The sequence below is a fragment of the Pan paniscus genome, chromosome 3 (assembly GCF_029289425.2).
Source record: "Pan paniscus chromosome 3, NHGRI_mPanPan1-v2.0_pri, whole genome shotgun sequence".
NCBI classification, from domain to species: domain Eukaryota; kingdom Metazoa; phylum Chordata; class Mammalia; order Primates; family Hominidae; genus Pan; species Pan paniscus.
Window position 1 is genome coordinate 148,163,281 of NC_073252.2, and position 27,051 is coordinate 148,190,331.

Below are 27,051 nucleotides of genomic sequence, written 5' to 3' on the forward strand. Positions count from 1 at the left end.
CTTTTCCCTTCCCCTATTCATCATGGTCTCTTTGGTGAAAAATCACAATTTGATTAGACATATAGACTATAGATGACAAGCCATAGCTGCATTTAGAGTACAACAACCATCAGACAGGAAATTTTAGTAGCAACTTCTTGTAAATAATATTAGAAGTATTAATGCAAGACAAGATAATGTTGGTACAAAGAACAACTGTAAGTCCTTGGTATATAACATTTCTCCTCTCTATGATACATATAAATGTTGGTAACACGGGAATCACCCTCTAAGACTAAGGTTGACCCTTGAACAACATAGGTTTGAACTGTATGGGTCTACTCATTTGTGGATTTTCTTCTGCCTCTGCCATTGAGACAGCAAGACCAGCCCTCTGCTTCCTCAGTCTACTCGGTGTGAAGACAACGAGGATGAAGATCTTTATGATGATCTACTTCCACTTAATGCATAGTAAATATATTTTCTCCTTACGATTTTCTTAATAACATTTTCTTTTCTCTAGCTTACTTTATTATAAGAACACAGTATATGATACATATAACATACAAAATATGTGTTAACCAACTTTATGTTATCAGTAAGGCTTCCAAGTCAACAGTAAGCTTTCAGTAGTTAAGTTTCTGGGGAGTCAAAAGTTATATGCATGTTTCTGACTGTGTGGGGGGTTGGCACCCCGACTCCTGTGTTGTTCAAAAGTCAACTGTACATTAGAAAATGGGTTTATATGAGTGTGTACCTGCAAGTGTATACTTAAAAGTATACCCCTTAAATGTATATTTGAAAAATACAAAATCTTACCATGACATGTACTGTCATAAGAACTCAGTATAATACAGTTGTCTTTTTGTGTATCTTGCAAATACTAAGAATGCTTTAGTGATAGGATTGCATCAACTTCTCTATAGCTGATATTCTAATTAAATGTATAGTTTAGATAACTCTGACCTAGACTGCCTGAGTTTAAATCTAGGCTCCAGCACTTGTTAGCTATGTGAGCTCCCTTGGGCAAGTTTCCATAATTCTAGTAAGGAGATCCTAAAAGTGTCAAGGCCCAAGGCAGAAAGTAAAGGCATATTTATAATTTCTCCATGCCTCATCTATAAGTCAAGGATACTAACAGTAGATACCACACAGGGCTACTGTGAAGATTAATGAGTTAATATGTAAAGCACTCAGGATGGTGCCTGGCATGTAGTGAGCACCCATTAGTATCATCTATAAGTAGTAGTAGCAGCAGGCCAGGCGCAGTGGCTCACGCCTGTAATCCCAGCACTTTGGGAGGCCAAGGCGGGCGGATCACAAGGTCAGGAGACTGAGACCATCATGGCCAACATGGTGAAACCCTGTCTCTACTAAAAATACAAAAAAATTATCTGGGCACGCTGGCGCCCACATGTAGTCCCAGCTACTCGGGAGCTAAGTCAGGAGAATTGCTTGAACCTGGGAGGTGGAGGTTGTAGTGAGCCAAGATCCCACCACTGCACTCCAGCCTGGTGACAGAGAGATACTCTGTCTCTTAAAAAAAAAAATAGTAGTAGTAGTAGCAACAGAATGATCCCTTTTTTCACTCTGTTATAAACACTCCTTTCATTGAAAGTATAATATTTCATCCTATGCTGCATAAAAGCTAATTAGAGATGGTTCTCTCCTTGATACTTCATATAAATTCTGATACAACTACTAACATTTGGCAGCCTAGAGGCTAACAGTGGGGAGTGAAGGTACAGTACAGTAATTTGGTGCATTCCCCAAATTAAAATAGCTTTTTTTTTTTTTTTTTTTAGACAGGGTCTCACTCTGTTGCCCAGGCTGGAGTGCAATGGTGCAACCACAGATCACTGCAGCCTTGACCTCCCTGGGCTAAGGTGGTCCTCCCCTTCAGCCTCCTGAGTAGCTGGGACTACAGGCACCACACCCAGGTAATTTTTTTTACTTCTTGTAGAGACAGCGTCTCCCTATGTTGCCCATACTGGTTTTGAACTCCTGGGCTCAAACAATACCCTTGTCTTGGCCTCCCAAAATGCTAGGATTACAGGCATGAGCCACTGTGCCCGGCCTAAAGTATCTTTATTGTCTCTGATTATCAAGGTAGTACATGCTCATTATAAAACATTCAGATACTTCAGTAAAGTATGATGAAGAAAATGAAAAATTGCTTCCAAATCCCACTACCTATAAATAAATGTTGCTAATATATGTCTTGTGATCATTTCATACTTTTTCTATGCATAAATGTACATAGAATACAAGTGTATACACATATAGGCATAGGTACTTATATATGTAGCTTCGTGATCTTTTACACTTAGCAATACAAAGAGTGTATCCCTCCATGTCAATATTACAAATTTATAGTATCTTTGTTAATGCCTGTACAGGACTTCATTACATGGACATATCATTACTATACTTAACTGATGTGCTTCTTTTTTCCTACTTGCTTGAGACTTCATTTGTTGTTTTCCCATGGAGGGGCTTGGTCTTTGGTTCTAGGTAAGCTATGGCTCCTGTAGCTGCATATGAGTGTCTGGTAACATAAACATGGTAAAATTCTACCCCCCAAAAAGAAAACAGGTAGAAAATTTGCTGAAGTGAAATCTTATCCAGATTTGTTGCAAATGCAACATTGTCTGATTTTTATGAATATAAATTAAAACTGAAAATTGGTTTTATCTATTTATCCTAAATACCCAAATTATTTAAAATTCTTTATAATACATCCTCCTTAACATTTTTAATGTTCTTTTGTTAAAAATACGTAAGTAAGGGACTCTGAAAACTATAGAGGAGTTTCATATCTTTAGCTATTAAACACTCCTGACCCCACTCACCCAAAGGAAATAAGGCAGTCTCTCAGTTGTGCAAAGTTACAAGCTACAAGAATGAAAGCTTAAAAAGCTCAATAGTCATGCAGCCTTAAGTCACAAAAGGCAGAAACAATTCAGAGAATTTTTTTCCTATATAAAAACACTTCAAATCCAAAATCTGAAGTCTTATCAAACACATTCATTTTCTCACTTGAATGTGAAAAAAATTACTGTTAAAAAATTACCAGATAAATGAAATGTAATGATATACTTAGATAATGGCCCTGTTAAAAGACCAAGAAAATCAATTTTTAAAAATTTGTTAACACTTATAAACTTCTGCTCTGTAAAGCCATATAAATGAGCATAGCACATAAAAATTGAGGTAACTAGAAAAAATAGGGTTTAACTGTTGCTTTGTAAAAAAAAAAATCAGAGATTTAAATATTGAATTTCATATAAAAATGGTTATCTTTTCATAAATTATCAGTAATATCTAGAGTAAAATGTGAGTTACATAGGCACAAAGCTGTCGTAGAATTTCTCTTACGAAATGAGCGTTTTTGGAAGGTAGTAAAGTCAGTCTACTATGTTGTTCCAGGAAGCTTTAATTAAGTGTATCCTTGGTAGTTCTACCAATAATGTTATGGACCACCCCCCCGCGCCCACCCCCCCCGCCGGCACAGAGTTCTGCAATATTTTAAAAGCAGAAGAATCCTACGTTTAGTTGACTAGAAGGAATTTTTACTTTCTTAGACTAACGCCAACTATTGTTTGAAATTAAATTTCCCATATGAGCATAAAGTGTCAAGACAACTTTCTTTTGCATGGCACTATTAAAAAGGTCTACATATGAAGATACTCAATCTGAGGGTATAAATCATCAATTCTTCTGTTCTCATATTTATATGGCTATAACCTATGGGCTGAATGGTACAGTCATTTTTCTCTGCAACCAAACAAGGTAAATAAATGTGATATATTGGCATATCACCCCGCCACTCTGCATATGGTGCACATTAAGGTTGTATTCATTTGCCATATGAATATAATTCCTTCTTACCACATCTACTATTAGTTACAAGCAGTAAATACAGAGTTGTTTTGCTGGAACTTGAGGGCCTGCATTGCATCATGGAGCACTAAACATCCTGGACCTTCTGGAGAATTTCATAGACATACTTTTAATGTCACCTGAACTTGAACACTGCCAACATACCATTTGAAAACGCTTCTTGATAAATGCTTCAAGGAAAAAATAAAAATACAGGGTAGCTGTAGTGTGACAGTACATTCCAAATGCAGGCCCAGAAGGGAAGGTCTTGATGAGACACACACAAGAACTCTTGTTCCTGACAAAGGATCAGATCAAGAGTCATATCCAGGTATAAAATGGTTTCTTGTTTCAAGCATTACTTTCTTATTCAGAATCTAGTGAACATAAGGAACCTAAACTTAAAATACCATCCAAATAACTTCCTCAACGGTAACTTATTGAAGAGCTGTGATCAAGAAGCTAACAAGTTTATTTCATCACCAACTGTGGTGCTTTGTTTCATTAGGCAAATATTGTGCTTGCTTTTTCCTTACACAAAATATTTATCGTACAGTTGCAAATCCAGGTTAGGGTAGGGTAAAAGGAGGAGTAAAGTGATTTCTTTTTAAGGACTCATATGGTTCAACACAAATGTACATACCTTGACATTTGTGACCCTTAAATAATATATCACAGGCAATTAAAAACAAAGTACACCTGTCTTAACCAAGTACCAATTTTCATGTTTCCCAACATTAAGTCCCCAAATGCATCCAGCAGATGGTGCTCTAGGACACCTACTTACAGAGAGTAATATTGTTTATATTACATCCACCTAAATTTTGGCAAGACAAAGAATAAGAATTTATCAGTAGCTTCAGTAAAACATACTAGGCTTCACAATAAAAAGGACATAATTCCTAAATATGTGTACAAAAATATGCATACACATAAGCACATGTGCACAGAGGCAGCCAGTAAATAATTCACACCTGGACATGTTATGATACTACTTTTCTTACAGACTTGATGAGTAGTCTATGTGTATCAGTAGTATTTATAGTCACATGGCAAGATCATTCTAAATTCATTAAAAAAAATTTAGAATGCCTTAAAGTTAGAATTCATTTTTAATTATAGCAGGAATGTCTCATTAGGGTGATACTAGTAAAATTAACAACAGTAGGATTTACGGTAATGACTTAAGTGATTGATGAGCGTATAACAAAATGAAGTTTTAGACAGAGAAAAAGCAGGGCAGCTATGGCATACAGTACTTTCAAAAACAGCTCTGTGGTCTGTTAGTGCTAGCCTTATGGTTAATAAAACCTTCTTTCTAATTAACGGTGCTGAAATATTCTTAAAGAACAGAATCTTGTTGTTATGAAGAAAAGTTAGGTTTTTTTTCTCAGTAGACGCCAATCCCATAAAGGAGAAAGCTGACATAGATTAGCATGTCTGATTGCAATGAGGAAAAGAAAAAAAATGCCACCTTTCAATCAAATCAAAACCAGAATGCGAGAATGGAAAATGTATTACTGAAATACTACACACACAAATCTGTGCAACACCCTCACAGTTAGCAACCATTTGTTTCTGAAGCTGATCGAATGTGGCTTTAAAAGATATTATTCAGATATCTAAAAATACCTAATAAACATTTAATTTTTTAAATCCATGTTTATGAATATAAAAGTGAATAAATAATAACTGTTTTGTATATATTCATCTTGCTTATCTAAATAAGATCATGTCAAAGTTTAAAGTATTTATTTATCAATCGAATGCACTGGGGAACATTTTCTCCAAAATTTAAAAATGTACAGTCTGGAGAGCATTATTCTGAAGGTGAAATAACTATCTCAGGAAAAGCACTTTGGTGACAAGGCTCAGTCCTAAAACACAGAGTACTAGGACAAGGAGAGAGAGATGCCATGCTTTCATGTACAAAACATCTCTCAGTGAAATATTCTTGGTTAATTTCATTTTTTAAATCCCTAATTAAATGGAATCCTATATTCATTTTTCTTCTCATTGAAAAAACTGCATTCCACAGGAGATAATTATTACAAAACAATAGAGTCAAAGATGAAAAACTATCTGGTATACAGGAAAATAAGCCTTTTGCTATGTAGTCTAGGCAGGCTTCATAAAACATCTACACTTTTTAAAGCCCCAAATTACAGTATTTATAGGTTTTACACTTGATCTTAGCCAAAAGGCTGAGAAGCGATGTATTTATAGGTTTTATCCAGTTTGAATTAGCCTGAGATTGCCAAAGCAGTATGTATATTAATATTAGACAATATGATATTTTAAAAACTTTGTCATACAGCTATCAACTTTACATATAACATCAATATTAGATATGGAAAAAACAGTGTATGTAGGCTTATGACCCTAGAAAGTAAAATGACTACCTATTCTCATGATTTTTTAAATAAAAAAACCCTGAGATAGACCTATAAAATGCAGAAAAAGCAATAACCTGGTTTTCTTTTATCTATTTTTCCTTCAAGAAAGAAAAAGTCTACAATAAAAAATTTAAAGTTGAGGTATTAATGTGCATTTATAGAACATATTGCAATTATATGTATATACACGCTTCACCACTTCTTAAAGGTCATTTACATTGTATCTAAGAGGTACAATATAGGAATACACATAACCTAAAACCCTTCATCTGAAAAGCTCTGACTTCAGCAGCTGCATTGTGGAACCATCAATGAGCCAGAGGCTTATAAAATCCGAATCAGCTTGCATGAATGTTTGAAACTTTACACACGGTAACAATGTCTTTGTTTTTGTCTGTCATTTTCTTTTGAAAAGCGTAGACTGCATTTTCCATTTTTCTATTCTAATATGTGTAAATTCTCATTATAAGAAAAAGTGCCTATTTGTCTTTCTCCTGGATTCATCTTTCAAAGCTGAAGCAAAATTAAATCGGGGCATCAGACATTATACAGGGGCTTGAAAGGATAAGGTTCACTTTGAGAAAGGTAATTTAATTCAGTCAAGATACATTACAATTTTCTAAAATTTTTATTAGATGTGCTGTTATATTATTCTTTTATTGTTTTTCTTTTCATTGCTAGCATTACTAGGAGGTAACGTCCACCATACTGCAGACAATGAGAGGGTATAGATGAAGTACGCTATGAAAAATATAACATTATAATATTTACTCTAATGCCAAGAAGATGGTGTTTTGTGGTGATTTATTTGCTCTAATCATCCTTTGCTTCTGATAACACCTTAACTCAGTTCTGTTGTTGCTTTCATTTTACAGACAAGACAGAAGGACCACAGCAAAGCTTGGAACTTAGATTTTTTTTTTACTACAAACCCCAGGATTTGTTCAGTCCTACTTAATTCGTTTTTTAAAGGCCATGCATGTAAAAACAATCTCTAGGTTGAGTTACAAAGTATTTAAACATATGAAAATATATTTAAATGTATACATATATCATGATATATATCATACTTTCTTCCTTTGCGAAAAGCTGAAAATTCCTAACTTTAAGGCATACTTAACTTTCTGAAATGCAATAGCAATTACATACAAGTGTAGCTAATAGGTCTTTAGCTGCTTTTTAGAATACACACTGGTAATGATGGTGTATAACATAGAGAACATGATTAAGTAAAATAAAACAAGAAACCAAGAACCCAAATATCTATGTGTGTTCAGATTTCTTTCTGTGCATGAAATATCTTACATTTTTAAGGCAAGAAAAAGTTCTTAAATATTTTGAGATAAATAGCAAAATGGTAGATTTATTATCAATTTTAAATATAGGTTTGCCTGAGATAATTGAGTGAATCTCGGTAACTGGATTTACAGAAACAAGAAAAAAGAAATTGAAAGTAGTCACTTATTCTAAGAGGACAGACAGGAAGAAGGACCAGAATATTGTGTTCATGATGAAAAGAACATGGTACTTTTCAAAAGAATATGAAAAACAAAATCCCTGAAATTTGCATCTTTGTAATTTCTATTGTAATTACAGAGATGTCTGTATAAATGTGAAATACATGTACACCTACTCCCCGACATATACACACACTACAATTTGATCACAAAGTCTGTATTATCAATAGCATCACAGCCTTAAAATTATTTTTCATATCCTATTTGCATAGGAAATTATCCCTTTTTTGATTAAAACAGGAAATATCTATTAGATGTTCATTGAATAAAAACTGTATTTACCTATCACATCAAAGTCTATAATGTACATAATAAGAAACAGCTTTGAAAAATACTTCACACACACTTCTTTTAACATTATACTAGCATTTGACTAAATGTTTTGAAAAAAAGGTTCATTTTCATACAAATATTATACATTTAAGAACAGCTTTGAGAAGTCAATCCAAAATATGATGGACTTAAACATATTTAGACCATTTCACAATCTGGGGTGGAGTGACAGAGCAAGGACCGGGTATTCAGGTAAAGTCATCAGGAAGAATGTGATCCTTCCTTAACCAAATACATTGCAACTTGCCTTAAATTAAGAAACTGTAAATATTTAAGAGCAGTTAAAATGCTCTACCTTCTGAAGTAAAAATCTAAAGCTATTCTTGCAGGAATTCTACAGTGTTGTCATAATCATTTTAATTAAATTCTCATTTTTCAGGTGGTCCCTTTAATTGTTTTTTCCTACTTCTTAATGTGTTTTTCTAAAGCCATTTCTTTTCTGCAGCTGTGTGCGATTGGTTTTAATGGTAGCTGCTTCCTTTTTTGCCTTCTGTGAATTACAATTTTAAATGGTTACACATTTTTTGTTTTACTGCCTTCAGCATAGTTTCATAAAGATGTTTAAGGCTGTTGGTGAACATTTTCATTTCCCATCTGAAAAACCAAGAGCCAATTTGAGTATTCCACATTGGCCTTTTATGACCTGTTTTATCTTTTTAATACGTAAATGAAAGCATAATTTTATCAAGACTAGTTTGTTTCTATGAAATTATAATTTTTATTTTGTTCTTTTAAAATATGAATTCAATAAGGTAATATGTGATTGCTTTTTTATGCTGTATCTTCATGAATAAAAACTACTTTATTTGGTGACAGCTATTTCCAATGAAGAACTAGAATTTTTGGATCATAAGAATAGCCTATAATATGAAACATAAGATTTCATGCTTAGATTTTAATTATCAATGGTCACAAAATTGATAATGAGGCTATTTGGATCATTCTTAAATTATAATAAATAAAAAATACTTGATAATCCTGTTTCACTTTTACCATAACAAAAAGGTAACTTTACTGCAAAATGTTATTCTCTACATCCTTGTAAAAGTTTACTTTAAAAATGAGTCATACTTACTGCCTGGGTTATCTCCAATCCCACTGCATTTTCCATTCCAATACCACAGCAAAAGAGTTGCATCACGTGACCCTGAGAGAATGTAGCAATTTCCCCCAATATATGACTCAGAACGAGCAAGGCAAGTGACGACATCCCAATGGCCAAACACCACTTGGATCAATCTTCCTGCAATGCAAAACAATTTTCTTTAAAAATGCTATTAAAAAAATAAAAATTCTAGTGAACAGATAACTTGTAAAACAACGAAGCTATATGAACTCTGATGGTCATAATTCAGATTTTATAATAATTTGACATGGTCCAACCTAACAGTTTTCTTTGCATGCTAACAAGAACAACAAAAAAACAATTGAAAAGTGTTAACATTTTTGAAAGGCATGTGTTAAAACTATTTCAACAAATAATACTTGAGGACCATGGCACTGTATCATTACAAATGGCTTCTATAAATTACAAATGAATCATGTTTACTGATTAAAGCAGGCCCAGGAGAACCCTTTTGGAACCATTTTAACACTTTCTTGAGTTACTCTATATGATTCAAAATTAAACTTAGTTGCTTTTCTGTAAAAGTACTCATAATTTAGATGTCACTAATAAAAACCTATTTCTGATTTACTGAAGATTTAATGTATTTCTTGTTTTAAGTGACCTATACAAAGACAATATAAGACACTTTGGAGAGCTTCTACCTTTTCAAATCAGGATTATATGGAAATTATGATGAAAGAACTAATATATTGTGATTGCAATTTGAGCCAGGTGATTCTTTGTCTTAATTTTCTGATGAAAATTCCTTGAGGGTGAAATCAAGATGGTAATGACTGGGGACAAAGGAGAGGAACCCAGTAAACTTACTATATATCTAGGGCTTCAAACACAGAACAGTTGTTCATGTAAAGGTGTCAGAAAAAAAGTAAAGCCCTCACCCTTTTTTGTTATTTTTATTTATTTTTTTGAGGCGGAGTCTCGTTCTGTCGCCCAGGCTGGAGTGTAGTGGCGCGATCTCGGCTCACTGCAAGCTCTGCTTCCCGGGTTCACGCCATTCTCCTGCTCAGCCTCCCAGGTAGCTGGGACTACAGGCACCCACCACCACCACGCCCGGCTAATTTTTTGTATTTTTAGTAGAGACGGGGTTTCACTGTGTTAGCCAGGATGGTCTCGATCTCCTGACCTTGTAATCCACCCGCCTGGGCCTCCCAAAGTGCTGGGATTACAGGCGTGAGCCACCGTGCCCAGCAGCCCTCACCTTTTAAGAATCTTTGTTTAACCAGATATGGTGGTAGTAATTCACACAAACTTGTCTAAACAATTAAATATCTGTGACAGACCCCCATTCCATCTTTAGAATTTCTAGCTTACATATTTCCTTTGAAATGTCTACAGAGTCTACAGATGAATGCCATACAATGTCTACCCTTAATATTCAGCATGGCTTTCTTTTTCTTTAAATAAGTTTTTATATTTTGATTATAAAATATAAAATATAATTCCGATGTTCAAGAAAAAAAGGCTACTAAGCTGAAAATTAAATTAATATGCCTAAATAGGTTATGTGTTTAACCCGTAATACATTGTAAACTTCTTAAAAGGTTAAGGTCCCAAGTACTGGCATATCAAGTGTATTTAACTTTTCAAGATAATAAATATAAGATAATATTTACATTAAATTTTTAAAATTCTTGATTTTAATAAATCTAAGGCTTATTATGAAGGCTGAAAATTTAGAAATAAAATTCTGAAATATTATCTAAATCAGATGGAAAAGTCAAATACATGTTTTCATTCATGAGTGGCAGTCTTGCATATAGCCTACTTCTAATAAATTTAAAATCAGATTCACTTCAATCTCAAGTTGCAAAACTAATATAGTACTTTTTTTCTCCTGTGATTAAGGGAGAGCAGACTTCAAAGCAAGTGTCTCTAGCTGCTAAATGTTCAAGATGTTCACTTTTGAATTTCTTCAGCCTTTTAAGTTGACACCAAAACATTTCATTAAAAAATAAGCTTATATCAATAAAGAATAAAATAGAATCCAAGACCTTCAAGAATTAAAAAAAATTGAGCAAATTAAATGTGAAATATATAATAATTTTTACTTCATTTCCAATTTACATGACAAACAGAATGTGGAGGTTCAGTGGTAAACTGGCGGGGATCAGATTACATGCAGGCCTTACATAGGATAAGACAAAAGTTAGGTAGCTGAAAGCAGTCTTATTAGTAACTAGAAAATCAAAGGTTAAATCCATGTATTTTAACTACTGAAAGAAATACATCATATATACATCATATATCATGAATACATCATATAGTGATGTGATCATAGAGTATATATATGACTTCTGCTTTAGCCTATGCCTAAATGCTGAGAGCACATAAAATATAGGTGTGATTTAAATAGATTATGTATGGGCAGGCTTATTTCAGATTTGAAACCCAACACTCAGTGGGTTGTAGGAGTGAGGATGAGTGAAATAACTAACCAGGTACTTGAGGTAGACGACATAGAGGAAACCCAGGTGTTCTTAGTGCAGTAGGAGGCTTGCAAAGAACAGCTATTCACTTGGTAACTTAATTTCCAACTCATGTGAGGACAAAGGGAAAAAATTTAGCTGTAAAGGTGGGATGGATTAAATATAGGGGCAGAGTTTTACAAGAGTCACATGGTAATTCTCATGAGTTGAAGTCACTGCTCTGTTTCTCCAATGTCAGTGTAAGGAAACATACATTCAGTCATGGTGGTTCCTTTTCAAAATTTTTAGTGTTTTGATTGTTTTCCAAAAAGTTATCACAATTAGTTTTCATTCAACAAATACTTAGCACCTATTAAGTGCCAAGCATTAGGCCTTCTTACCTGTATACAGTGGTGAACAAATAGACATGGTCCCTGCCCTCATAGCCTTTACAGTCTTGGGGGCAGACAGTCATTAAACAAACCCAGACTGGTATATAATTATGAATAGGGATAAGTATTATAAAAGAACAAGGTTGGATTAATGACAATAACAAGATAGAACAAATTTACACTGGGTGTCAGGGAAGATCTAAATGAGAGAGTGACATTTAAGCAGTTACATCTAAAGGGTTTTATATGTTAACACAAATTAACTTTATTCTTTACAATTTATACTTTGGGCTCAACTCTGGAAAACATTATTTTTTTAAGTTTACTTTTCCCTGTTCTGGCAGCCTTCCTCAGCAATATTTGTTATTGCTATAAGGTTGAGGTTCACTCCTCCTAAATAAATCACAGCATATAAATACCTGCTGCTCTTTTTGGTAAATTATTTTCTGATAATCTTATAAGTGTTCCTCAACCTTTATTTTTTGTTTCCTTTAATACCAGTCCACCTCTCCACACACTAATATCAAATATTACCACAAGCACTAGAATATCCCTTTTTTGACAGAACAAATTTTCTAGTTAATGTTTTATTTGACAGCTGTGCTACAAATAAAAAAATTCAAGCTCAGGACTCTGCATCACTGAATCTAAAATGTGGCCTGAAAATAATTCCGACTGCCAGGGGAAGGTTTTATTGTTGCCTCTGCTGTTCTGGTTGTGGCCCGAAAACATGATTTATGTTTAAAGAATTTCCTGTTACAATCCATGTTTCTCCTCCCTCCTCCCCAATCTAATAAGAGAAGGATTTTTTTTTGGCTTGTGTGCTAAAATATAATTGAATTTAACACTTGTGTTAGCTTTGCCATTATATATTACTGATCATATGATTTTCCCTTGATTCTGTGCTAAACTTAAGAAAAAATATTTAATATTCCTATTGTTGTAAAATCACAGACACATATTTACCTTAACTGAAATTATTTTAAATAAAACTAGCATCAGAGTTTTTATACAAGATATTAAGAAAGACACCAGGACTATCGTTTGAGATTTTTTTTATACAACTTTTCTGGTAAGTATAAATATTTTTATTTCACAAGCTAAGTCAGTCCCACTGAAATGAAGTTTAAGGCTATTCCTTATTTGTACGTTTTATACACACAAACACACACATTTTTAAAGACAGTACATTAGAAGGTATTTTGAAAGAGGGAAAAGAATGACATCAGGTTTATTAAGTCTAATGTAACATGGCAGACATACTAGGAACTTAGTGTTACAAATTACAGCATTTTCCCCAAAAAATCAGTGACTGACTGGTAACACCTAGATGAGACAACATGCTATGATCACAAAGTGTGCTACATTTAAAATTAAAAAAGCTAGGTCCAAGGCCTACTTCTGTCACTATTAGCTACATACATTTCAATGAATTATATAATCTCTCTAAACCTCAGTTTTATTATCTGAAAAATGGGGATAAGACACCTGTCTACTTCACAGGATTATTGTGAGACTGAAACAATATCTAGTATGTGAGAGAATTTTATAAATTCTATAAAATTGTGTGAATATAGGATTTTAATTATTAGTGTTATATGAAAGTGAAGTTAGCTTTACATGTTAATACTGAGTGTCTTTAAAAAACAATAATATAGAATGTCAACAAACTAAAAACACTCAAATGTCAAAACCAAAGATAGACATGGTTTGTGATTCCATTTATATGACATTCTGAAAAAGGCACAACTAAAGATGAGGAATAGATTAGTTGTTGCCAGGAGGTTGAGGGTGGGGTAAAAAGTTGACTTCTAGTAGGTGGCACAGGGTATTTGGGGGCGCTCTGCACCTTGATTGTGGTGGTGGTGAATTACTCTATGGTTTGCACTGTAAACCAAAAAGAGTGGTTTACAGTTCTATTAGTTCTATATTACAGTGTAAAATTCATTTTCATGTTTAAAAATGTTTTAATCACTTAAAAAATATATGGAAAAACAATATGAAGTCCAAAAGAATATTTGAGAAAAACTCCAGGAGTTTAAGACCACCCTGGACAACAGAGTGAGAACCCTGTCTCTATAAAAATTAAAAAAAAAAAAAAAAGCAAAAAAAACAAGAAATAGCTGGGTGTAGTGGCATGTGCCTGTGGTCCCAGCTACTTGGCAGGCCGACGCAGGAGGAGATCACGTGAGGCCAGGAGTTTGAGGTTGCAGTGAACCATAACTGTGCCACTGTACTCCAACTGTCTCTTATACTGTCTCCAACTGTCTTCTTTAAAATAGGCAGAAAAAAAAGACATGTCCAAGACTCAAAGAGGAGTGTTTAGGTTCAATAGTAATCCACCCCATAGACTTAAACATCTAGTAAAAGCCCAAATAATCAAAAAGGCTTGAATGGTGATGTTTTCTTTCCTACACCTACAGAATAAAGATGCAAACTATAAGAAAACCATGTCATCAATTCCATATAACAAACAATAAAGATTAAAAAGATGTTCAAGAACAAACTCCTTGAATAACCAAAAATTAATTGCTCTATAAACTATATTAAGGCAGGAGTATGGACTCAAACATTTTATAAAGATTATTAATAAGACTGAAAGATGATTTACCATAAAGCATTCAAATAACTAGAAATTTTAATTTAAAAGATTTTTCAATTCCTACAACATTAAATAAAGATATATGTAGGCCTTTGTTCCAGTTGAAATATCTACTGTCATAATATACAGTCATGAGCTTTATAACAACTTTTTGGTCAACGATGGACCACATATATGATGGTGGTCCCATGATATTATAATGAAGCTGAAAAATTCCTGTCACCTATTGACATCATAGCTGTGGTAACGCTGTAGTGCAACGCATCACTCACGTTTGTGGTGGTGCTGGTTTAAATGGACTTACTACACTGCCAGATGTATAAAGATACAGCACATACAATTATGTACAGTGCATAATACTTGATAATAAATAACTCTGTTACTGGTTTATGTACTTATTATCCCATACTTTTTATTGTTAAAGTGTAGTCTTTCTACCTATAAAAAGAAAAAGTTGATTCTAAAATAGGCACAGGCAAACCCTTCAGGAGGTATTCCAAAAGGCAGTGTTATCACAGGAGATGAAAGCTCCATGCGTGTTCTTGCCCCTGAAGACCTTCCAGTGGGACAAGAATGTGGAGGTGGAAGACAGTGATATTGATGATCCTGACCCTATGGAGGCTTAGCCTAATTTATATGTTTTTGTCTTCGTTTTCTAAAAAAATTTTTAAAATAGAAAAAAACCTATACAATAAGGATATATAGAAAATATTTTTGTACAGTTGTACAATGTGTTTGTGTTTTAAGCTATGTGTTATTACAAGAGTTGAAAAGCTTAAAATCATTAAAAAGTTTATAAAGTAAAAAAGCTTCAGTAAGCCAATTATTAGTAAAGAAAAAATTTTAAAAACAAATTTAGTGTAGTCTAAGTGTACAGAGTTTTATAAAGTCTACAGTAGTGTACAGTCATGTCCTAGGCCTTCACATTCACTCACTGCTCACTCACTGACTCACCCAGTGCAACTTCCAGTTCTGCAAGCTTCATTCATGGGAAGTGCCCTATACAGGTATGCCAGTTTTTATCTTTTATTATTATTATTTTTTACTTGCAGAAGACAATGGAATGGCTTTTATCTCTTATACCACACTTTTACTGGAACTTCTCTATTTTTAGATGTGTTTAGACACACAGATACTTACCGTTGTGTTATAATTGCCTACAGTATCCCATATACTAGTATGCTGTACAGATTTGTAGCCTAGGAGCAATAGGTGACCCCATATAGCCTAGGTGTATACTGGAATATCCCATCTAGTTTGTGTAAGTATACTCTATGATGCTGCACAACGATAAAATCCCCTAACAATGCATTTATCAGAATGTATGCCTGTTGTTAAGCAACACACGACTGTAGATCAATTAGCTCTAAAGAATTAAGAGCTCATTTTAATTATTTTAAATATCAAACTATATATTTACTATAACTTTATTTCATCCTGTAACAATTTCTAAATTATTTTAAGGGACACCATTAAATTTCTCAACGTTTCTCAATTTCTTACATGCAAAAATTTGTAAACATTTACTCAGCCGGATCTCCTACAGTAATACTGAGCTCAGCTTGGTTTGTCCCTTAGGGAGATGCATGTAAATGAATATATAGACTGAAAATTTTTATATTTTAACAAGAGCTCCTGTCACACATAAAAGCAATAGTCAGCTACTTTTCTTCATGATGGTGTAGATTTCAGCAAGATTCTAGGCAGAATTGGGTGGAGGCAAGATATCTACTGCCAAGAGTTAGACTTAATGAGTCTTTCAAGTAGGAAAAAGAAAATCCTTTAAATAATACAAAAGTGAGAAAATACACTTCTGTGTATGTGCACTTGCCGTAAGATTATGCATATACTCATGCATGGTATTTACATACCAGGATTTGCCTTCAAAATGAATCATTTATTCTGTAAGCATGAGCTTGGGTCACAAACCCAAACTGTCTCTTACAAACATGCTGAAGCAAATTTAATAGTGGACTATATATAGTAGATTATTATTTGAAGAGGGAAAACAATGCCCTCTTCTCCCTATTTTGTAAATTTTAGGATTTTGTAATTTTTGGAAGGAAGCAGATAAGAATGCATCCTAAGCCTCTCAATACTACTTATAGTAAACTTTAGTTCACTGATAAAGAAAATGAAAATTACCTGTGTCTGTAGAATAGACTCTGAAACTCTTATCCCAGAAGCCACAGACGAGAATATAGCGGTTGTCTGAAGTGATGACAAAGCACTGGGAATGCACTTGAATACTTTGGTCTAAAAGGTCAGTGATTTGCCTCCTGTGCATTCCTGTATTGCTGGCTGTAAGAATAGGGAGGAAAAACAACTATTAAACCCACATGGGCAAAGAAATTCTATAGTGAGGGAGAAGAGGAGACACATTCCCAGATAAGAGTACTTGATCCTTAATTTTAAGTATAATAATTGAAAAACCGAGTAGGAAAACATATCCAATTGCTGGAAAAATGTGGGTAGCTAAATTCAATATCTCAGTTAAAAATTTTGCTTAGAGGAAAGAAAGAATAACACACTACAATTTAAAAATAGAGCACAATTCACAGAACATGCTTTCTAGCTCTTGGGCAGAACCAAACTAGATTACAATCTCCAGATTGCATCACAGTTAGGTTTGTGTTTCTGACAATCTCATTACATTTATTGTCATGAGAATGGTTCATGTTGTGACAATCTATTACCTTTAACATTTTGTCACAAGGAAGAGATATTAGGATTTAAATGTCATATATTTGAAATATTGTAGCATCTTGTACTACTTTGGCTTTAACGGGTCTTTAATTTGACTAGATGGGAACTCCCATTTCCCCTGTTTACAACTGCACTTGCATGTAAGGAAAGGGTAGAATGACTGTTTGTTAAAGATTCCTGTAATTGAAAAAGTCAAAGCACAGCAGACTGCCACTTTCTTACTCCTTATTTAAGCAATAAAACAAGACAGCCTTGGCAGTGTGTTTCAAAGTGCTACGGTGCACCTGAGATGGGGTTTGTCACCAAGAAAAAGGTCAGACATAGAGCAACACCGAGCACATGGGAAGAGTAATAATCGTCCAGAAATACACCATCGACTGTGCCATTATCAGAAACAGAATCTTCACTGAGATGACTTTTTTGGCATTGAGGCCAACCAAATAGAAAGCTTTGTTTTTAGTGATCTAAGGGTTATTTCACCATCATCTCTCCAGTACAAGTAAGGATTCTGATGCTGCTAAAGAAATTTGATTGTACCAGAAATCAGAACAAACAAACTTCTGCATCTGATTATTAAGCTTTTCACCATAATTTTCAATTTTTTGAAAAATCAAACATAGAAAAATATTTATATGCTATTCATTGTATGTAATAACTATATTAATGTGGGTAGTTTAATAGAAAGCTCAGAAAGTAAAACAGAAGAAAAAAAAGTATTCAAAATACTCTCCAGTGCTGTGCTGGGAGCCACTGGGGACACAGAGGACTGATGGATCTGTTGCCCTCATGGCACACACAACACGGCACACACGTACACATACATGTGCAACACTGCAGAAATTCTGCTAATGTCTGTGGACACAACCATTTAAGATTATTGGATAACTGTTTGATAATGGAGGCTTCATATGCTTTTGGAGGATTAATGGGCTAGAAAGTGACAGCAGTAGTGAAAAGGGCAGAATCCTAGTTGGGAATCATTTTTTCCCTCTCCTTCTAACAAAGGGAAGTTGCTGGCAGATAATAAAAGCTTTTGTGGATATCATAGTGTTGTTATTACAGAGAGACAGTGTCCACCAACAGCAATCAAGTATCCCATTGCAATGAAGTTGTGTGATACAATCTTTTTTTTAATTCCAAGAAACCTAGCAATTAAAACAAGGTATGTGGTACTTTCTGCACTGGTTACTGCAGTACTTTGTTCCACATGAGAGCTGTAAACATGTTTATTCTTGTCAGTGTTTATGTGACTTTTGCTCCTATGATATAAACTTTCGCTGAACTTTCTTGGGGGATTGGGATGATCTCTTGGGAGGACCTCAACAGATTTGGGCATGTACATAATTTTGAATTGAGTGACCACAAAGTACCCATTGGCAAAGGCTTGATGCCCCCTCAGCACACACATGAACTATTTTCTAAGCAAGTGCTTACTTGTAATTTAACATTGCCAAGTCCCCCATCCAGCTAAGGTATATTTATCTAGATAAGCAGTCTTCAAACTAGGGTATGCATACCCCTGGAGGTGTAAGACTTCCTAAGAGATACACAGGTTCAGAAGTTAATACCAGTAATTTTCTAATTCCTCAACTTTAATATATTCTACTGCTTGAAATTGATTTGCCTGAGAACTCTCCTGTGAGTTTTCCTTTCTTACCTCTTCTTTCTCACGCCCTTCTTCTACTAGATAAAATAAAGACATATTTCCCTTCCACACAGAATCTTACTATGTGCTTTAGCTGAGTGTAATTTCTTGCCCCCAATAAAGGGACAATTCAAAATACTGAGGTGATACTGAAAAGTGAATGTATAAGTATCAAATCATTCTGCAAGTCAGGTGGTTTCCAATTTACTGCTTTCAATAAAATGGAATAAGGATCCAATCATGCTGTCAATTGGTAGATAATTAAAAATAAGTTTTAATGATAGACTGTTAAAATTATAGATTACTTAATAATAAACCATAAAAATAACTCTTAATAATAGATCACTATATGAATTGCCACTAATGCAGAGAGTTCAAAGATTTGAGTGGTACAGTTGAAACAAAGCTCTTTCCCATCTATTTTCCTAAGTGAGTAACATTGCTCAGAGGTTCCATCTATAAAAACAAGTAAGATAGACCTGCTGATGATGTATTTTTAATAAATGTTCATTTTATGTAAATAAACATTTATTAAACTTTATAATATAATTAAATAAATACATTAATATTTGTAATAATCACTCAATACAGATAAATTTATTTTAAAGGCTGAGCCTTATGGTCATAGGAAATTTTAAAATTTAAATTGAATACATATGCTTAATTTTGCAGACACATTTTTATGGCTGAAAAGCATAATAGGGTAATCAATTTTTTAAAGTTAACATAAAATTATCTGGGGGAAGTAGAATGAAAATATAAATTCAAGATAAAAAAGTAATAATGTGAAATTTCCATATGTTAATGGGTTTTCAATGTATTTTTTAGAAACAGAAAATATTGAATATCAATTCACTCTGATATTTAGATTCTACTGGATATATTAAAATTTTGTTTACTGAGTATCAATTCACTCTGATACTTAGATTCTATTGGATATATTAAACAATTTTTACACTATGCCAGAATGTATAACCTTTGCAACTATTTGAACTTGTGATGAAAACTTTTAGATGTCAACTTAAAAATTGTCTGAGAGGATACATGGTTTTAAATAATTCTTTTAGGAGGTAGAAGTGTAAAGTCTGTTGACCAGTGATCTAGGGCAGGGACAGCAAAACTAGGGCCAAAGGCTGAATCCTGCCCATGCCTGATTTTGTATATGTAGTTTTATTAGAAAAGAGTTATGTTCATTCATTTCTTTTTTATTTATGGTGGCTTTTGTGCTATACTGGTAGAGTTAAGAACAGCTTGAGTTTCCCTTATCTGAAACACTTGGGACCAGAAGTGTTTTAGATTTCAGATTTTTTTTTCAGATTTTGAAATATTTTCATAGATTGAGATATCTTGGGGATGATAGCCAAGTCTAAACACAAAATTAATTTGTGTTTCATATAGAATATATATATATATATATATAGCCTGAAGGTAATTTTATATAATATTTTAAATAATTTTGTGCCTGACATAAAGTTTGGACTGTGTTTGAATGTGACCTGTCACATGAGGTCAGGTGTGGAATTTTCCACTTGTCTTGTCACGTTGGTCTTTAAAAAGTTTCAGAGTTTGGAGTATTTGGGGCTTGGGATTTGCAGATTAGAGGTGCTCAACTTAAAATATTTACTATCTGGCCCTTTACCAAAAAAGTTTACCCATGCTTACCCTAAAGGGTTACAACAATTGCTGAATTCATTTAATTAGACTTGATAGCATAGGATATTCATTGTCAAGGTGCAAAGAAAATGATGGGTCTAAAATTCAGAAATAATGCTTTAAATGACTCAGCAAATGGGCTTTATTATTTTTCTGACTTTTAAACTACCCAAGTGAGCATTTTAGTTTTTTTTAATATATGGCAAATCATATCTACTCAAAACAAAACAAGATTTAAGAACCAGAGTGGTATTTATCCTTCATATAGATAATTACGTATTAGATTTCTGATTATACTTGGGGAAATGATAAATGAATTGGTTTAGAGCTTAAGGTTATTTCTGTTCATCCTGATAGTCTATCTGCTAATGGTAGCCATTTAGCTCTCCATTGAAACAATGCCTTTTAAAGACAAAAATGGTAACTATATAAAGGGAACATCTTGGATTTTAAAATAATAAATCTGCTTCATTCATATGCTTTCTTTAAAAACATTAAAATTCTAACAAATTTATTTGTGCCAGGAAAATCTGACAAAATTACAAGCCAAATATCTATGCCGATAGCATTACACCACAGGTAGGCAAGTAAGTTTTTATTCTAAAAGTTATTAAATAACATCTTCAAAATCGAGGCTTAACATTCTTAGTGATGCCACATTTGAAATCCCCACACGTAAGGATGAAAAATGCTAAACTAGAGATTTCGACTAATCTACTCAAAAAGCCTAACAGCAATTAAATATTCTAAGTCATCTGCTGCAGATGCTCATTTCATCCCAATGGCTCTTTCTGGTCGTCTCCCTATTTTTTTCTCCCCTGAATAAATTTAACCTCCAATGGCAATTTATTGGGCTGTAGGACCCTAGGAAAATGAATACAAATATCTTAACACTACCATTGGCTGGGCAATATATTTCAACTTTGAAACTGTTCTGCAATTGCACATTAATCCCCTCAGACTGAATAGAGGGTCTAGGAAGAAAGGATTGATCTCCTTTAATGATGAAACCCTGGCACTACAGTTTTATTTTTCATAACGCAGTGCTGCTAAGAACCCCACTGTTATTATGAAAATTTTCCTAGCAAAGGAGCTCCATCACATTACCGGTGCACCAATTCATCATAACATGCCTTGCTCCTGCTCATCAACAAGTCTGAGTGATGAAAAGATCCAATATTATCCTGACAGTACTTCATGCGCATTCTCAATCACACATTATTACAGCATCCATATTAATTTTCAGTGACACGCGTCCTAGGCCTGTTCAAATTAGGCAAACCAACGAGGGGGAGTTGATGAAATACCAGCATAGCCACAGCTCATTGCATTCCAATTTGCATGCAAATGGTTTATCAGGAAAATTCCATTCCCAGCAACCAGCAAGTGAAAAACAACTGTAATCTACACTTCAGGGCCACCATACAGAGCTTAATGAATCGCAAAGAGAGAAGGAAGTGACAGACCTATGAGAGGATCGATTTCCACTGGCAGCTGGTATGGCTGGTCTTGTACAGCACCTTGATGAGCTGGAATTCACAAAAGATAAAGAAAAAAGGCATTATTTTTTATATACTAAACTACATAAAAATGCATAAGTCAAACCTTATGTAGAATTGTTTCCAATCTCTAAATCTTTCATGCAGTTTTGTGAAATTTAAAGAACAAAAATCCAGGTGCTTTTATGGCTAGCTTATTAAACATTTATTTTAGATTAGTGCCGCTCTGAACATGTGCCATCAGCAGTGGCTCCAGTCCTAGGCCATAAGCTATAGCAGATGCTTGACTGGCAACCTCTGATGCTGCAACAAAACAAAATTAAGTGGTAAAGCGCACTGAAAACAAAATGTGACAACCATCTGCTGACTGTAGCAAATACTATTTTTTTGTTACTTCTTAAAAAGGCAGTTTTGAATGCTACAGCACAAAGGATCTACAAAAATGTCAACTTATGATGGAGAAAGGGAAAGCTCTAAGTCAGGGAACATTTAGTGTTTCATCCATCACTTAAAATCAATCAATTGAAAGTTTGAATAAAAACAAAGAAAGCTATCCGCAGATAAATGTTTTAGTTAAATGCATTTGGCTGAAATATTTTCTTAAAGATTGGATTGAGGGTTTAAAAAGAAGTTTTATTAATATTTAATATTTCCATGGTTTCAATTTAAAAATACTCTGAGAAGGAGATGAATAACAAAAATCAATCTATCCTAAGAATACTTTGTTCAATTCTCAAAATGGTTTTAAAGATTCAGGCATACTTATTTTATAATTGAAGAGAGGTTTTGCAGGCTGTTTCCCTCTGAAAGGGAGAAGGACTTTCGGTAGAGAGGAAGTATATCAGGAATCAGGAACTACCTGATGCAACCTCGTGCAAATCATAAACCCTAAAACAGGGTTCAGAATAGATTATCTTTTCAGCTTCACAGTTCTGACAGTTAAATTCTGGGCCCTTTTCCAAACTATTTTCCCCAAACGACTCAACCATTCACCCTGCTCAGTATCTACTTTTTATAGACTCACAAGCATTCACATTATTGCTTGGTTGGTATTAGAGCTCTGCTTAATGCCATTGATACCGGTGGGCTAGGGGAGGTCCCCAAACACCAGTGGGACCTCAACCCTGGCTCTTGACACTGTGGTGAGAAGAAACTCAAGGACAAGTCAGAAAATAGTGAAAGTATGGAGATTTATTGCAAAGCAAAAAGTACACACTCAAAAGGGGAGTGTGGGTGTACTCAAGAGAGAGTCGTGGACAAGGGGCGTTGGGGTTCCTATCTTTATGGGTTTCTGTTAACCAAGGGGTGGAATGTTCATGAAGATTCCTGGAAAAAAGTGGCGATTTCTCAGAACTGTGGTGCCAACCATTTTTACACCAAATATGAGTGCTCCTGGAACGGTCATGGCCCTGGTGGGTGTGTGATTTGTATGTTAATGAGCATATAATGAGGTCCTATGTGAAACCTAGATCAAACTCAGCACCATGTTGGGTCCAGACAGTCTCAGCCAGCTTGGCCTGCACCCTGGTTTTTTCAGGGTCTTATCAGATCTTAGCTTCTGCAGCTATTTCAACAGTTTCCTTTTGATAGTCAAGAAACTGCTGCCTGGAATTTTCTATTCTCCTGCGATTACCGTATATTATTCCTGTCTTACCATAAGATTTTAGGAAATCTATCTGTCTTTGAGGGGCTGAAAATAAATATGGGGTACATTTCAATAAGTTCATTAGATTATTTCATACTTACTCTGTCATAGTTTCTCCAGTTAGTAAATACCAACTTTTTAAAGATGTTTGGAAGATCATTAATACTGATAAAACACCTAAGTACAGTATTGGCACTAGAAATTACAGTATGTATAAGAAACTAAAGTAGCTGAAGAAAAGAAACCACAATGACTCTTTTAAAAAAAACCCAAAAGGTATTTGTCTTTGCTGATTACTGTCTCTGCTGGCAAAGAAATCACAGGATACTCACAAGGGAGGACCAGGAAAAATGCACCACAGCCTCTGGTCTACCCAATAGTGCCACTTACTTCCAGCAATACCAGTGTCAATCAACATTAATACCTTTAGAATTTCCCTCTACTTCTCTGATAATCTGAGATCTTAGAAACATTTAAACCAAACTGTCAGTGAAATGGGTTTAAGGAGGTTTGCTGATGCTTCAAATCCTACTTCTGCCACTGACTGGCTGTATGACCTTGGTCAAGTTATGTAATCTCTATGTTTCAATTTCCTGATCTATAAAATAGGTTAGATTGAACCATATGAAATTGCCAATAACTGACTGTTTTGACCTATAAAAAAACACGATTTCATATGGTTTCAACCTAAGTACAGAACCTACATCCTCAGGTTGTTAAGAAGATTGAGTTAATACACATAAAATGATTAAAACACTACTTGAAGAGGCATGAAACTTTATCTACTCCAGCCATGTTTTGCCAGTGAGGACACTGAGCCCAGGGAGCTCGCCTTATTCTGCATCAAATATGCCCAGTCAGTGGCAGAGTTTGAGCCCAGGTTTTCTCACTCAGATTTTATGACCACCTCTCCCCTCTTTCATTAGAGCAGGAAAGTTGGGACCTGGATTCAGCACTGTTCTTTTTGGCCACCAGTTAGAATTTTTTTTAAGAAGAAGGAAAATCTTAGAAACTAGAAAAATGCTCTATAAACATTTGCTGGTGTTATTCTAATTTTTGGAGGTTTTCAAGATCCTTTGAATGAGAAGGGAGGTTAAAGATTATTTATTTTCTAAATCAGATACTACTCAAAGAACTGAGGGGAACCAGCTGTCTAATGAATGAAATATGGAAATCATAGATCCTCAGAAAAGAAACAGAACCTAAAATTAAAAAAATAAATATTGTAATATGGATTTGATATTTACCAAAGAAAAACTGTCAGGGATTTTTGATGTTTGTTTTAAATCAAGGCATAGTGACAGGTAAAGGTAGCAAGAGATAGAATGAAAGGTTAGATTTATGTAAACATACCTAAAATGAAGCATAGACTTAATATAATAAACGCTTAATATTCTTAGTTGCAGGTGCAGCTCAAATTGGAGATCACATTCTAGAAAGATAACTGCCTGTGGTGTATTCCCATATGTTATCGCTTTTTGTATTTTTCTGGTGAAAAGTTGCTGTGTCATACTGTAAAGGCAGTATGTATGGAAAGGGTGAAGACAAACATCTCTAATGACATGGTTATAGACACAATGAAAGCTCACTGAATAGAAATATAGGCAAGATTCTGCAGAACCTTGCAGTTCCCCTAGCTATCTTACAGAAAGGTGAGCCAGGACTGGGAACAGTTGGATGCATCCTAAGTGGTACTCCAGCAGTGGGACTCTACCCCTAAATCACTTTACATATTTATTTATAGAAAAATTGGAAGTGGAGAAGATAATACCTGACCACTAGGTATTAAGGGAAGCAAGCTTTGTAGTGAGGGACACCAGCTTGCTGGAAAGGTGAAAGCCAGAGGCTTAGTCATCAACGCTTAGGGTCTTAAATGCTTAGGGTTATCAGTAGTAAAACTTGAAATCAGCTGGAGACCGAGGAGCCCTGTGGTTGAGCCAGGTCAGTTCCCGTTGAGCCAGCTCTTCCTAGGCTAAAGTAAAGATGGGGGCAGAGTACAGTCAGGGCTTTCCAGCAGTTGCAAGGTTTGCCCCTCCTCACATGTGATGTCACTCTGTTTAAACTGAAGAAGCTCTCAGGGCTGCCACAAACAGCCACCCAGGATAAGCATCATCATTGGTGGTCCTGAAGTCACACATGCTGGTGCAAAGCTCTAAGGGTAACCGCACATAGAGTAGGTAAATCCTCTAGTGTATTTGATAGAACATATCACCAGCATGTTTTTCTTCTAAAAAGTGTTTAGAGAAACAAAAAAATCACATTTCTTAAATAAATTGTAATATTTAGTCCCAAAATATAAGTATGTTATTTTCATAAATATTTACTTCTGTAAGAGAAGTTTACTTAAAGAAAAAAGAATAAAAGGACATAATAATAGAGATATTAAATATCTGCCTCCATTTTTACTGTCTCTACCTTTTCTGAAATCTATTTTGTAGTCAAATATTGGCATTTATTTTCATCGTTTCATTTCCAATATACCCAGGAAAATGGCTATATTTAATCAATTCTAATACCAACTACAGAGTCTTTGTGGTAGGTATACCTTATTGAGCTTAGTCAATGTACCAAGTTTTTGTTTGAATGTCAATTCTGTTCCCTTGTGAAAGCTGTTGCATTTAATTTGGCATGAGGTCCTTGTTCAAGAACTTGTATTTTTGCAACCATTTCAGGTATTCTAACGAGCAGTGCTTTATGCACACTTCAGAGATTTAATGACAATTTCATGAACTATTAAAATGTATCTTTTAAATTTGCCTACCTAAAACAACGGCTTGGGAAAAAACTCTATAATCTCCAGAAGTTTAAAAGATTTTCCTTCTTCTTAAAAAAAATTCTAACTGGCCAAAGGGAACAGTGCTAAATCCAGGTCCCAACTTTCCTGCTCTAATGAGAGAGAATACATTACAGAGGGGTGGTCATAAAATCTGAGTGAGAAAACCTGGGCTCAAACTCCGCCACTGACTGGGCATATTTGATGCAGAATAAGGCGAGCTCCCTGGGCTCAGTGTCCTCACTGGCAAAACATGGCTGGAGTAGATAAACTTTCAATGCCTCTTTAAATCTGCACTGTTTATGATTCTAATGGTTATTTCAGTTGAGCATGACTGTGTTGAGCATTTAATGGAAGAACAGAAGGTACTTACAGATATTCAATATTTTGGCTATGTAATTTAAGTGTTCTTTTTTTTTTTCTATTATCCTCAACAAATACTACCAATACTACCATGCCAAGCACAAAAAGGTACAGTTTCTCGCACATAATAGA

The 27,051-nt window shown here is 34.5% G+C and overlaps 1 protein-coding gene across 5 annotated transcripts in view; it reads right to left on the reverse strand.

The window, feature by feature from the left end:
- Nucleotides 1-27,051, reverse strand: part of LRBA (LPS responsive beige-like anchor protein) — a 799,485-nt gene that overhangs the window by 28,554 nt on the left and 743,880 nt on the right. For all 5 annotated transcript variants that reach the window (XM_055111907.2, XM_063603583.1, XM_034959239.3 and 2 more), the window contains exons 51-53: nucleotides 22,106-22,168; nucleotides 16,781-16,936; nucleotides 9,183-9,350 (exon numbers count right to left, since the gene is read on the reverse strand). In XM_055111907.2, the coding sequence (XP_054967882.2) occupies nucleotides 9,183-9,350; nucleotides 16,781-16,936; nucleotides 22,106-22,168 (387 nt within the window). The remainder of the gene's footprint in view (nucleotides 1-9,182; nucleotides 9,351-16,780; nucleotides 16,937-22,105; nucleotides 22,169-27,051) is intronic.